This window comes from Schistocerca gregaria, chromosome 4, assembly GCF_023897955.1.
Source record: "Schistocerca gregaria isolate iqSchGreg1 chromosome 4, iqSchGreg1.2, whole genome shotgun sequence".
NCBI lineage: Eukaryota > Metazoa > Arthropoda > Insecta > Orthoptera > Acrididae > Schistocerca > Schistocerca gregaria.
Genome location: NC_064923.1, coordinates 442679639 through 442695371, shown reverse-complemented (window position 1 = coordinate 442695371; position 15733 = coordinate 442679639). Strand labels below are relative to the sequence as shown.

The window sequence follows — 15733 nt, the reverse complement described above, 5'->3', positions numbered from 1 at the left end:
ACATAGTATTAACATTCAAGACCTTTAGGACTAAAGATTTCCAGAAAAGATTAATACTTGTATTAAAGGGACTGCCTACACTACACTTGTCCGTAATCTTCTTGAATACTGTTGCACTGTGTGTGACCCTTACCAGATAGGATTGACGGAAGACATCGAAAAAGTTCAAAGGACAGCTCGTTTTATACTATTGTGAAATAGGGGAGGGAGAGTCAGAGATACGGAATGCGAGGTGGCGTGGAAATCATCAAAACAAGGACTCATTTCACTGTAGCGGAATCTCTTAGCGAAATTCAATCACCAAAATTCTTCAACGAATGCCTAATTATTATGTTAATTCTCGCCTACATCAGAAGAAATGACCGTCGTAATAAAATAAAAAATATCTAAGGTTGCGGGGAAAACTTAGCTCTACAAGCGGAACGCTCAAGGAATAGTATAAAAGTGGTTCTATGAAGCACGTGCGAAACACATAAGTGTGAATTGCAGAGTAATCATGTAGATGGCGATAGTGTGAAAGTGTTGTGTGAAGTGGGAGCGAGATTTTATTATTATTATTTGCGCAGTACCCACTGTCTATTATCTCAGCAATCATTCAATTATATAATCTACTACCTACCAGGTACTTTTTAACTGTATTTTTAAATACGTGTGTTTTTCTGAAATCTTTCACCTCCTTGGGTAAATCATTGTACAACTGTATTTCTTTACAGAAACTTCAATTTGGAGGTTTATGTTTTACCTTTGTTGCTACACGTTTAGTCCTGGCGTAGCTAATCGGTAAACGTACCACATAGTGTAGTTAAAATCGCCAATGATTCGAACAGATCTTTACAATAAGCTATAAAAAATGTGTACCAAAATGCCTCTCACAGAATCGTGGATTAGGGGGAGGGGAGTGATCTTAGTTCTTGGTTTTTAATTGAGCCAGGTACCCTGAGTAAAATCTTTTTGGTTTAATCGAGACTAGCGGCTGTTCGTATAGCAATTCGAACATCTGTCTTACTGTAGATATGTCACAGTATAATAAGCGTGGTTTGAGCGATTGTGGGAATCAATTAATATTATAATACAGATTTTAATTTGGCTGAAATTAATGTTTAGCTAATGCCACCATTTGTATGTGCACCGTTCGAATTTTACGTGCAAAAGAGCCACCCTCGTTCGGATGTTACGTGCAAAAACACTCCCCCTTAAATAAATTCGGACTGGAGTAAGACTGATGGTTAAAATTTTGTCCACTGGTGTATCCGACATTGGTCTAAGATAAATTATTAATAATTTGAAAAAATCTTGCTTAGTTGGATTTTATGTGCAAAATCATGTTTTCTGAGAGGTTTTTGAAGCGCGCCCCTTCTACACTTTAAACTAGTACGAATCCGTTCGAACATTGCACGAAGGTAGATAAGTTGATAAAGTCAAAACGAAATTTTTTTATCCAATAATTTTTTCCCATTGTCGAGATACGACGGTTTAAAGCCGAGCTAAATGTAGCAAATTAAATTCGTTCTTGTGTGAACTGAATGCGTGTAAACGGTTTTAAGTGAATGAAATAAATGAAACGTCCATTGTTACGATAAAACTGAAAACTCTGATTCAAAAATCAAGCGTCATTCGGATTTTACGTGCAACAAACACGTTTTCTGTAAGTATTTTTACGCGCGCCATTTCTATGTTTCAAACTTGAGCGAATCAGTTCAAATTTTGTAAGAAGATAGACAAATAAATGTAATTAATGGTCGTCCTGTTGTTTTGTGAAAGCTTTATCCGTTGCTACGGTGTAAGCAACGTGGTTCGAAAGACAATGAAAAACATAAACCGCATCAGTCGACGCACGAGTCAATAAAAATCTGCATCGGTTGCCGAGCTGTGATGATGTAATGTCAAGGGATATAAGAGAAGAAAACTGGCTTTACGACTTATCTGGCAGTTCCAAAGACATTTAAATCAAACCATCTTCACGTATTCGCAGTTTTTTACGAGTTAACCCTACTTCCCCAGTGCAATGAGCTATCTCATCTGCAAGTGGTTGGCATATCTGCATCTTGCAAATTCTAGGGTAAAGTCCCTCATTCTGCGACAAGATCCAGAAGATTCGCCGCCATAGGAAAAACGACATGGTGGCATATGTCATGTTATAGGAAATGACATCAATCATCATGTTACTTTACTTGACACGATTAATTATGTTACATGATATGAATACTAATGCTAACAAGTGAAAAAGCTGGAATACGTCAAGATGCTTTGATTTAAACGTCTTTGAAGCTGCCAGATAAGTAGAAAAGCTAGTTCCCTTCTTTTACACTACTGGCCATTAAAGTTGCTACGTCACGAAGATGACGTGGAACAGACGCGAAATTTAACCGACAGGAAGAAGATGCTGTGATATGCAAATGATTAGCTTTTCAGAGCATTCACACAAGGTTGGCGCCGGTGGCGACACCTACAACGTGCTGACATGAGGAAAGTTTCCAACTGATTTCTCACACATAAACAGCAGTTGACCGGCATTGCCTGGTGAAACGTTGTTGTGATGCCTCGTGTAAGGAGGAGAAATGCATACCATTACGTTTCCGACTTCGATAAAGGTCGGCTTGTAGCCTATCGCGATTGCGGTTTATCGTATCGCAACATTGCTGCTTGCGTTGGTCGAGATCCAATGACTGTTAGCAGCATGTGGAATCGGTGGGTTCAGGAGGGTAATACAGAACACCGTGCTTGATCCCAACGACCTCGTATCACTAGAAGTCGAGATGACAGGCATCTCATCCGCATGGCTGTAACGGATCGTGCAGCCACGTCTCGATCCCTGAGTAAACAGATGGGGACGTTTGCAAGACAACAACCATCTGCACGAACAATTCGACGACGTTTGCAGCAGCATGGACTATCAGCTCGGACACCATGGCTGCGGTTACCCCAGAGAGGAACGCCTGCGATGGTGTACTCAACGACGAACCTCGGTGCACGAATAGCAAAACTTCATGTTTTCGGATGAATACAGGTTGTGTTTACAGCATCATGATGGTCGCACCCGTGTTTGGCGACATTGCGTTGAACGCACGTTGGAAGCGTGTACTCGTCATCGCCATACTGGCGTATCACCCGGCGTAATGGTGCCATTGGTTACACCCCTCGGTCACCTCTTGTTTGCACTGAGGGCACTTTGAACAGTGGACGTTACATTTCAGATATGTTACGACCGTGGATCCACCCTTCATCCGATCCCTACGAAACTCTACATTTCAGCAGGATAATGCACGACCGCATGTTGCAGGTCCTGTACGGGCCTTTCTGGAGACAGATAATGTTCGACTGCTGCCTGGCCAGCACATTCTCCAGATCTCTCACCAATTGAAAACGTCTGATCAATAGTGGCCGAGCAACTGGCTCGTCACAATACGCTTGTCACAATTCTTGAACTGTGGTATCGTGTTGAAGCTGCATGGGCAGCTGTACCTGTACACGCCATCCAAGTTCTGTTTGACTCAATGCCGAGGCGAATCAAGGCCGTTATTACACCCAGAGGTGGTTGTTCTGGGTACTGATTTCTCAGGATCTATGCACCCGAATTGCGCGAAAATGTAATCACATATCAGTTCTAGCATAATATATTTGTGCAATGAATACCCGTTTATCATCTGCATTTCTTCTTGGTGTAGCAATTTTAATGGCCAGTATTATACATCTCTAACTCTGTCTAGGAAATTCGTCTTTTTTGTGCAATGATAGGAGTATTTTTAATGCAGTTATTCTTATGACCCTTCTCTGTAGTGTGAGAACTGTGTTCATGTTTTGCGCATTTGATACCCAGTAAATAATTCCATAGCTGAGAAGTGGGCTTACGTTCGAACAGGACGTAAGCTTGCAGTAGTGTTCCACAAGTTGCCTCCGTGGTGCTGCTGGCTTGTGAAGTGCCCTGTCGCGCCTTGCCGCAGGCATCACGCACGCGGCGGTGTGGGCGGCGTGCTGCTCGTACATCGCACACAACACGCCGCAGGAGCTGCGCAGCTCCGCACAGGGCGTGCTGCAGGGCATCCACCACGGGCTGGGCCGCGGCTGCGGCGCCGTCATCGGCGGCATCTTCGTCAACTACTTCGGTCAGTACCGCCTCTACCTGTAGCATTATGTCTAGGCTGCTAAAGGCTACAACTTCCACGGAATTCTTGTGATTTTTTCGAAAACTGACATACTGAAATCTTGGCTGTGTACAAGACACAAGCAAATTCTTGCAAAGAAGAAAACAGCAACCAGCCATTGTCAATAACATTGTTTATTTACAAAAATAGCGCCGTTACCTGCTTCGGACTGACAGGTTCATCTTCAGACTGCCTTTCATATTTAGAGTACTGTTGCTGTTTACAGGAGTTGTCGTCTGTTCTTTCCCCTTGTGGATGGTCGTGCCCAACGGACATTCGCCACACACCGGGAAAAAAACTGCTGCAATTACGTGGGGCGTCCAATAAGCAATGCAACCATTTTTTTCTGAAAGCAGGTTGGTTTTATACAGGATCGCACTACACCATATTATTGCCCTCTCTTTTTTCTACAAAACCCTGTTTTTCAACATAATTTCCCTTCAATTTGACGGCCTTACGCCAACTTACTGGGAGGACCTGTATGTTCGCATGGTACCACTCTACTGGTCGACATCGGAGGCAACGCCAGTGAACAACTTAAATTGGAAAGAACACATAGAAAATTTTGTGGGGAAGGCTAACCAAAGGCCGCGTTTTATTGGCAGGACAAAAAAATGGTTCAAATGGCTCTGAGCACTATGGGACTCAACTGCTGTGGTCATCAGTCCCCTAGAACTTAGAACTACTTAAACCTAACTAACCTAAGGACATCACACACATCCATGCCCGAGGCAGGATTCGAACCTGCGACCGTAGCAGACGCACGGTTCCGGACTGCGCACCTAGAACCGCGAGACCACCGCGGCCGGCATTGGCAGGACACTTAGAAAATGTAACAGACCTACTAAGGAGACTGCCTACACTACGCTTGTCCGTCCTCTTTTACAATAATGTTGCGCGGTTTGGGATCCTTACCAGATAGGACTGACGGAGTACACTGAAAACGTTCAAAGAAGGGCAGCATTAAACGAAAGGCGTTTTTCGTTGCGACGGAATCTTCTCACGAAATAACAATCACCAACTTTCTCCTCCGAATGCGAAAATATTTTGTTGACACCGACCTACATAGGGCGGAACGATCACCACGATAAAATAAGGGAAATCAGAGCTCGTACGGAAAGATATAGGTGTTCATTCTCTCCGCGCGCTTTACGAGATTGGAATAATAGAGAATTGTGAAGGTGGTTCGATGAACGTTCTGCCAGGCACTTAAATGTGATTTGCAGAGTATCCACTCTAGATGGAGATGTAGAAGAATCAATAACCGCCCCATCATCCACGTACTGCTTCCCGTGGAGTGTCTCCTTCATTGGGTCAAAGATATGGAAGTCGGAAGAAGCGAGATCTGGGCTGTACGGTTGTTGAGATAGAACAGTCCAATGAAGTTATTTAAGCTCCTCGCGGGTACACAGACTTGTGTGAGGAGGCCTTATACTGTTATGGGGAAGGAAAAGTTCGTTTGAATTTTTGTGGCGACAAACACGCTGAAGTCGTTTCTTCAATTTTCTGAGCACAGTACACTTCAGAGCTGATCGTTGCACAGTGAGAAAGGACATGAAAGAGAAGAACCCCTCTAGAGTCCCTGAAGACAGTCGCCATGATATTACCGGCTGAGGGTGCTGCTTTGAACTGTTTCTTCGGAGACAAGGTGCTGTGGCGCCACTGCACGGATTGCCGTTTTGTTTCTGGTTCGGAGTGATGAACCCGTGTTTCATCGTCTGTGCTGATTTTCGATTAATTTTTTTTTTACTATCAGCCTCGTAACATGTCAGCAATTCCGCACAGACACCCTTTCGTTGCTCTTTACAAGGAGGTGAAAAGAGTCTTGAGATACTTTCTAATATCGTGTCGGATCTCATTTTGCCCGGCGAAGTGTGGCACCTCGACGTAGCACGAACTCAGCAAGGTGTTGGAAGTCCTCTTGAGAAATATTGCGCTGTCTCTATACGCGTCCATAATTCTAAAAATGTTGCTGGTGCAAAATTTTGCACACGAATTGACCATTCGATTATGCCCCATAAATTTTCTAATCGGTTCGTATCGGGCGACCTGGGTGGCCAGATCATTCACTCGAATACTTCAGAATGTTCTTCAAACCAATCGTGAACAATTGTGGACCGGTGACTTGTGGCCCTGTCATTCATAAAAATTCCATCGCTGGTTCGGGAACGTGAAGTTCAAATGGTTCCAATGGCTCTGAGTATTATGGTACTTAACATCTATGTAATCAGTCCCCTAGAACTTAGAACTACTTAAACCTAACTAACCTAAGGACATCACCCAACACCCAGTCATCACGAGGCAGAGAAAATCCCTGACCCCGCCGGGAATCGAACCCGGAAACCCGGCCGTGGGAAACGTGAAGTCCATGAAGGGATGCAAATGGTCTCCACGTAGCCGAACATAAACATCTGCAGTCAATGGTTGGTTCAGCTGAACCAGAGGACCAAGTCAATTCCACGTCAATACAGCTCACACCATTATGAAGCCACCAACAGCTTTCTCAATGTCATGTTCACAACTCGAGTCCATGGCCATAGCTTCTTGGGGTCTGCGCCACACTCGAACCTTTTTTTTTCGTCAGTCTACTGACTGGTTTGATGCGGCCCGCCACGAATTCCTTTCCTGTGCTAACCTCTTCAACTCAGAGTAGCACTTGCAACCTACGTCCTCAATTATTTGCTTGACGTATTCCAATCTCTGTTTTCCTCTACAGTTTTTGCCCTCTACAGCTCCCTCGAAGTCATTCCCTCATGTCTTAGCAGATATCCTATCATCCTGTCCCTTCTCCTTATCAGTGTTTTCCACACATTCCTTTCCTCTCCGATTCTGCGTAGAACCTCCTCATTCCTTACCTTATCACTCCACCTAATTTTCAACATTCGTCTATAGCACCACATCTCAAATGCTTCTATTTTCTTCTGTTCCGATTTTCCCACAGTCCATGTTTCACTACCATACAATGCTGTACTCCAGGCGTACATCCTCAGAAATTTCTTCCTCAAATTAAGGCCGGTATTTGATATTAGTAGACTTCTCTTGGTCAGAAATGCCTTTTTTTGCCATAGCGAGTCTGCTTTTGATGTCTTCCTTGCTCCGTCCGTCATTGGTTATTTTATTGCCTAGGTAGCAGAATTCCTTAACTTCATTGACTTCGTGACCATCAATCCTGATGTTAAGTTTCTCGCTGTTCTCATTTCTACTACTTCTCATTACCTTCGTCTTTCTCCGATTTACTCTCAAACCATACTGTGTACTCATTAGACTGTTCATTCCGTTCAGCAGATCAATTAATTTTTCTTCACTTTCACTCAGGATAGCAATTCATCAGCGAATCGTATCATTGATATACTTTCACCTTGTATTTTAATTCCACTCCTGAACCTTTCTTTTATTTCCATCATTGCTTCCTCGATGTACAGATTGAAGAGTAGGGGCGAAAGGCTACAGCCTTGTCTTACTCCCTTCTTAATACGAGCACTTCGTTCTTGATCGTCCACTCTTATTATTCCCTCTTGGTTGTTGTACATATTGTATATGACCCGTCTCTCCCTATAGCTTACCCCTGCTTTTTTCAGAATCTTGAAGAGCTTGCACCACTTTATATTGTCGAACGCTTTTTCCAGGTCGACAAATCCTATGAACGTGTCTTGATTTTTCTTTAGCCTTGCTTCCATTATTAGCCGTAACGTCAGAATTGCCTTTCTCGTGCCTTTACTTTTCCTAAAGCCAAACTGATCGTCACCTAGCGCATTCTCAATTTTCTTTCCAATTTTCTGTATATTATTCTTGTAAGCAGCTTCGAAGCATGAGCTGTTAAGCTGATTGTGCGATGATTCTCGCACTTGTCAGCTCTTGCCGTCTTCGGAATTGTGTGGATCATGCTTTTCCGAAAGTCAGATGGTATGTCGCCAGACTCATATATTCTACACACCAACGTGAATAGTCGTATTGTTGCCACTTCCCCTAATGATTTTAGAAATTCTGATGGAATGTTATCTATCCCTTCTGCCTTATTCGACCGTAAGTCCTCCAAAGCTCTTTTAAATTCAGATTCTAATACTGGATCCCCTATCTCTTCTAAATCGACTCCTGTTTCTTCTTCTATCACATCAGACAAATCTTCACCCTCATAGAGGCTTTCAATGTATTCTTTCCACCTATCTGCTCTCTCCTCTGCATTTAACAGTGGAATACCCGTTGCACTCTTAATGTTACCACCGTTGCTTTTAATGTCACCAAAGGTTGTTTTGACTTTCCTGTATGCTGAGTCTGTCCTTCCGACAATCATATCTTTTTCGATGTCTTCACATTTTTCCTGCAGCCATTTCGTCTTAGCTTCCCTGCACTTCCTATTTATTTCATTCCTCAGCGACTTGTATTTCTGCATTCCTGATTTTCCCGGAACTTGTTTGTACTCCCTCCTTTCATCAATTGACTGAAGTATTTCTTCTGTTACCCATGGTTTCTTCGCAGATACCTTCTTTGTACCTATGTTTTCCTTCCCAACTTCTGTGATGGCCCTTTTTAGAGATGTCCATTCCTCTTCAACTGTACTGCCTACTGCGCTATTCCTTATTACTGTATCTATAGAGATAGAGAACTTCAAACGTATCTCGTCATTCCTTAGAACTTCCGTATCCCACTTCTTTTGCGTATTGGTTCTTCCTGACTAATGTCTTGAACTTCAGCCTACTCTTCATCTCTACTATATTGTGATCTGAGTCGATATCTGCTCCTGGGTACGCCTTACAATCCAATATCTGATTTCGGAATCTCTGTCTGACCATGATGTAATCTAATTGAAATCTTCCCGTATCTCCCGGCCTTTTCCAAGTATACCTCCTCCTCTTGTGATTATTGAACAGGGTATTCGCTATTACTAGCTGAAACTTGTTACAGAACTCAACTAGTCTTTCTCCTCTTTCATTCCTTGTCCCAAGCCCATATTCTCCTGTAACCTTTTCTTCTACTCCTTCCCCTACAACTGCATTCCAGTCGCCCATGACTATTAGAGTTTCCCCCTTTACACTCTGCATTACCCTTTCAATATCTTCATACACTTTCTCTATCTGTTCATCTTCAGCTTGCGACGTCGGCATATATACCTGAACTATCGTTGTCGGTGTTGGTCTGCTGTCGATTCTGATTAGAACAACCCGGTTACTGAACTGTTCACAGTAACACACCCTCTGCCCTACCTTCCTATTCATAACGAATCCTACACCTGTTATACCATTTTCTGCTGCTGTTGATATTACCCGATACTCATCTGACCAGAAATCCTTGTCTTCCTTCCACTTCACTTCACTGACCCCTACTATATCTAGATTGAGCCTTTGCATTTCCCTTTTCAGATTTTCTAGTTTCCCTACCACGTTCACGCTTCTGACATTCCACACCCCGACTCGTAGAACGTTATCCTTTCGTTGATTATTCAATCCTTTTCTCATGGTAACCTCCCCCTTGGCAGTCCCCTCCCGGAGATCTGAATGGGGGACTATTCCGGAATCTTTTGCCAATGGAGAGATCATCATCACACTTCTTCAACTACAGGCCACATGTCCTGTGGATACACGTTATGTGTCTTTAATGCAGTGGTTTCCATTGCCTTCTGCATCCTCATGTCGTTGATCATTGCTGATTCTTCCACCTTTAGGGGCAATTTCCCACCCCTAGGACAAGAGAGTGCCCTGAACCTCTATCCGCTCCTCCGCCCTCTTTGACAAGGCCGTTGGCAGAATGAGGCTGACTTCTTATGCTGGAAGTCTTCGGCCGCGAATGCTGATTATTTTTAAAAATTTAGGCAGTGGCGGGGATCGAACCCGGGACCGAAGACGTTTTGATCATGAATAAAAGACGCTATCCCTAGACCACGGGTCTGATCTGACCAGGCCACCGTGTTTTAATTGTTGAGGGTGCAACCGATATGGTCACGAACCAGGAGAGGCGTTTCAGGCGATGTCGTGCTATTAGCAAATGCACTAGCGTCGGCCAATTGACGCCACAACCTATTAATGCCAAATTCCGCAGCATCGTCCTAACGGACACGTTCGTCGTACATTCCACACTTATTTTGCGGTTATTTCATTAACGTTCCTCGTCTGTTAGCACTGACGCAAACGCCGTTGCTCTTAATCGTCAAGTAAGGGTCGTCGGTCGGCCACTGCGTTGTCTGTGGTAAAAGGTAATACCAGAAATTTTGTTTTCTCGTCACATTCTGGACACTGGGGATCCCGGACTATTTAATTCCCTAACGAAATGGAATGTCTTATGTGTCTAGTGCCAACTACCATTCCACGCGCAGAATCTGTTAATTTCCCTCGTGTTACCATAATCACATCAGAAATCATTTCACATAAATTACCTGAATACAAATGACAGCTCCCCTAACTCACCACACTCTTATATCTTCTGTACACGACACTATCGCCAGCTGTATACGTGCACATCGCTATCCCGTGACTTTTGTCGCCTCAGTGTATGTTGTTCTGTTTGGCGACAAGAAATGTAGCGGGCCACCCCTTTGATTACACCAACAGGTGGACGAGTGTTTCAGCCCTACCAACAGAGACCTCCAGCTGAGCAACGACGTATTTGATTGGGATCCGTCGATCACCTCCGACCAGAGTGTTCGCATGTCCCAGCATTGCAGGAGTCACAGCTGTGTGCGGCCGGCAGGCACGCGGGAGATCGGACAGGTTTGCGATTACTCACCGTGCTTTTGTTCACTACCAAGTCTCCGTAGACATTCTGCAAGCGCCTATGAATATTTCCAATGCTCTGGTTTTTCACCGAAAGAAACTCAATGAGAACCTTCGGTTTGGAACGCACCTCCGTTACAGATGCCATTTTGAAGGCTACGTATGGTGCCACAACCTATCGGAACTTCATGAAACTATAAGAACTGAAGCGGAAATATTCCACTATGTCCCCCGAAAATGCAGCGTTTTTTCAACCGCAATTGTCTGAGAGAAAAATGTGTTGCATTACTTATTGAATACCCCTCGTGTGTAAAGAACAACAGATGTAATCTAAGCGTGGACAGCCGTCTGAACATGAGCCTCTCGGTTTTAAACCGGTAACGGCGCTATTTATGTAAATTACGACCATTATTCACATGGGCTGGCTGCTGTTAAGTACTTTGCAAGGATACCTACCTTGGTTGTCCAGGGTTGCAGGTCCTTGGCTTCGTAACTTGATTGAGGTAATTTTCAACTTCATGAATGGATCAGGCCATGGTTACGCTTCTGTGCAATTGGCACCGAAGTATTAACATTAGAAAAAAAACAGGTATACCTGAACATGAACAATATACAGCGATGGTTTGATAATGGGAGTGGTGTTAATTTGACGTTAAATTAAGGAACAGAATGTGTTGCAGACGTTGTAAAAGCTCCACTTTTCATGGAATTACCCGAATGACAAGAACTTTGTGTAATATTATGGGACCAAACTGCTGAGGTCATCGGTCCCTAAGCTTACACACTACTTAATCTAACTTAAATTAACTTACGCTAAGGACAACACACACACACTTATGCCCGAGGGAGGACTCGAACCTTCGACGGGGGAGACGCCCGATCCGTGACAAGGGGCCTAGACGACGCGGCTACTCGGCGCGGCAATATTTCTTTATTTGCCTTCGAAAATAAAAACACTACGATTAGTAAGATACCTTCAAGTATATCGCTGTATCAGTGTGGCCACCTTCACCATAGGCGGAAACAGTAGAGGGCCATCTCGAAAAATACGCACATCTGTAGCTGTCAAAGCGTCTGCTTGTAAGACTCGTCGATAGCGTGTCAAGACTCTCCGAATTACTGCTACTGCTACTGGTTCTTTTATTCTAATGCCTTCTGACGTTACTCTTTTGGCTTCAGACAAGTTCTACGTCAGCATTAAATGCCCCTTAAGAATCAAATTAAGTTGAAATAAGCTATGCTGAAGGCCAATTACACAGATAATTAGTGAATCCAAATGGTTTTAAGAGACCCTCACAAATTGTTGGTTCTGTTCGGATGCAAATCGTGTTTATAATATATCGACTGAACTGGGCTGGAACGGGGGAGGGGGGGAGGTTGGAAGGGGAGATAAAAACATATAAAAACAAAAGTCACTAAAAACACTAAAATAAAATTCACACAGAATGTTACCGTGATATCTATCAAACGATTGCATTTGATCAGAAGGTTATGAAACTGAAATTGGATTTTGTCTAGGCGAAGTATTACAAGAGTTATCGACGTATCTCTATCGATGTTTCAATTGATTTCGTGTTATCCAAAGGCCGGGTACGGAACTTCCGATTAGCCTTTTCTTCGGCGACTTGCGGGTCCCTAATCTACTAGAGTTATCCTACTGAGGAAGGGCATCTTCAACTTAAAGCGAAATTCGTACCACCTGTTGTTCATTGCGACTCCTAACATCGTGAGAGGTGATGGGTACATTATAGACAAGCTGAAAATTTTCATGGTCCGATTGGCGTTCGATCCCACTATCTCTCGGTTTCCAAGAATGCACTTTACTGCTAGAGGACCTGACTCGGGACATTTTAAAATTAGCCGGAATTAAAATATTGTCTTTTGAGTGAAACCAGTTATCAGAACTGAGGTATTTTACATCGTGCTTCTACTGAACTGCATAAATTTCTTCAAAAGGCTTCTGGAAGAATTCTTAAAATTAAGATCTTCAGTGCTCTAACGTAAACCTTTGTAAGATTGCTTTACGCAAGCTGTCCCTCACAAAACCTACTATGTCACTGCAAATAAGGGTTGGCTCCGACTTCCAATACTTCTTAGTTAAACTGGGGATAATTTTTTAAAATAGAAATGAAATACGAAAACTTGAACCACACGAAGAAACCTGAAAAACTAAATACCAGTAAAAAGATCAAAGTGGAGAAGATTGGACAGTTTCAAGCAATTTTATTTAGTGATAGAAAATGTCTGCTAAGTTATATTAGAACCAATTTTTATGATGTAGAAAGATTATATTTTACAAAGCAATTTTCATCTGAAGCAATTGATTTGGGATAGTTCGAGTAGTAACTTAGCGCGCATACGAGAAGAGTGATGAGTGCAGCAGAACTATACCGCAAGGACGAGGAGCCTACTGTTCTCCTTTCTGGTCTCGTCCATTGTCAATACTTCTGCCTCTATGCGGAGGAGCAACTTGTTTCAAGTGGGCGCTGAGGTACAAAATTGCAGACTTCCGAGAAAAACGCACTTGCGTGCTTCTATCAGTGTCTTGAAAAGAGGATATAAAATGATCATCAACAAAAGCAAAAAAAAAAAAAAAAAAAAAAGATAAATGAGTGTAATGTAACTAATCAGGTGGTGCTGAAGGAATTAGATTAGGAAACGAGACACTTAATGTATTAGATGGGTATATTGCTTTTGTTATTTGGGCAGCAAGTAACTGTAGAGAGGATATAAAATGTACACTGGCTATGGAAAGAAAAGCGTTTCTGAAGAGGAGCAATTTTTTAAAAACTGTATATAGATTTAAGTGTAAGGAAGCCTTTTCTGAAAGTATTTGTACGGAATGTAGCCACGTATGGAGGTGAAACAAGGACGATAAACAGTTTAGACGAGAAGAGAATACAAGCTTTTGAAATGTGATGCTGCAGATAAATGCGGAAGACTAGATGGGTGCCTCGCATAACTAATGACGAGGTACTGAACAGAGCTGGGGATAAAATAAGTTTTGACAAAACCTGACTAGAATAAGGGATCGGTTCATAGGACTGGGTCTGAGACATCAAGCGACCGCTAATTTAAAACTGGAGGGAAGTGTGGAGGGTAAAAGTTGTAGAGGGAGACTAAGAGATGAATACACTAAGCAGATTCAGAAGGATGAAGTTTGCAATAGTTATTCGGAGCGGAAGAGGCATGCATGGAGAGCTGCATCAAACAAGTCTTCGGGCTGAAGTCCACAACAACAATAACAACAACAATGCTTTAATTTGTTTACTGCAAATGACCGAAATGGCAACATGAAAACATCATCTTATTATATTTGCTAGAAATTCAGTAATATTACAGAATTACATGCACGATAAATGGCCTTCCAGTGGTTTCCTTGTTGGAAGAAAAAACTTCTAACTCTTATTGGAGAGCACCTGGGACTACGAAGAAAACTGACGCACGTCCATATTATATATTTTAATTAAATGAATTTTTTAAAAATGTACCTAATTTGGACAGCATTTCGTAACATTTACGAAACCACAGCTTTTTCTTTGTTACTAACACAGGAGGTGCTGGTTTAGTCGTTTTCAACTACGTATTTAATCATCTACATTAATTCCGTCTTCTGATGTTACATTGAGGCAGAAGGGAAAGTCCGCAAGGGTCTGTAAAGAAGTGGTTTTCTGTAGCTCTTTGGTTAGGTGACTGCCTCTCTACCTACCTCTTCCTCCTGCATAAGCAGCTAATGAGCCTTTGTCAGTGTTCCCCGTTGTCCTTCATTTGCAATCTGATTATTAATTTTAAATTTATCACAGTTTTGGCAAGGTCTTTTTTGGAGTATTGAAAAACTCTGAAAATTAAGTGTTTATATCTAAGTTTATCCCGACAAAGACCTGCCATGAAAATTAACTGGGTACCTCCTGGGAAGGTATTCTCTATGAAGAAGTAAGCGCTTTTCATAAAGTGAAGAAAGTAATGCGTGACTATTACTAATGAAACAAAACAGATCATTAGCTATGATTAATGGAAATGCCGTGTGACTAAGGCCTCCCGTCGGGTAGACCGTTCTCCTGGTGCAAGTCTTACGAGTTGACGCCACTTCGGGGACTTGCATAGCGATGGGGATGAAATGAGGATAAGGGCAACACAACACCCAGTCCACGAGCGGAGAAAATTTGCGACCCCGCCGGGAATCGAGCCCGGGCCGTTAGGTATGACACTCCGTCGCGCTGACCACTCAGCGACTAGGGGCGGACAGCTCTGATTAATGGCATGCAGAAGTTAAACAGAAAGTATGCAAATGTTCCAACTCGGATCCCATGACACATTTGACGTGAACAGTGGCACGCTAAAGACTTGGTAGAGGTCGAAATAAGGCTGAACAGCGTGTGCACAAATTAAACCAGCTATAAAATATGCGGGGTCTATTCATTCGTTATCACCTCTCTACCTCTCGTGTATTTGAATGTAATGCTTAGCAACGGAAACTCACTACGCTGAAACAACATCCTAAAATTGCAGTGGGCGTATTTAAGAGTCACATAACCATGCGGAAGTTGTAGGAAATTAGGGACCTCAAAATGTAAGCATAGATTGTGAGACAAGACTTCTATTTGTTCTCGTTGATAACAAAGTACCACAGAGGAATGTTCTGGAAGATGAGTGACGCCAAGCACTGTGGGGCTTCCACATCTGTTTCAAGACTGCATGAAGAAAAAGTAATAACAGTTTCCTGTCTGGACAGCTCGAAAGTTCTAGATAAACGAGAGCTAAATATTAAACATAAAGAATTGAGCTTAGAAGATGCATACGGAGTTAGTTAACTGTGAACTGCCTGAGCTGCATAAATCTCTGTATTACCATTATATAATCTATCTGATACCTTTTAGTATCTCCAGG

General features: G+C 42.8%; 1 protein-coding gene across 1 annotated transcript in view; it reads left to right on the top strand.

Moving 5' to 3' along the window:
- The window catches only part of LOC126366017 (major facilitator superfamily domain-containing protein 6), a 344070-nt gene that overhangs the window by 267830 nt on the left and 60507 nt on the right, over positions 1 to 15733 (top strand). Inside the window, exon 9 of the mRNA XM_049970901.1 lies at positions 3942 to 4103. Within this exon, the coding sequence (XP_049826858.1) occupies positions 3942 to 4103 (162 nt within the window). The remainder of the gene's footprint in view (positions 1 to 3941; positions 4104 to 15733) is intronic.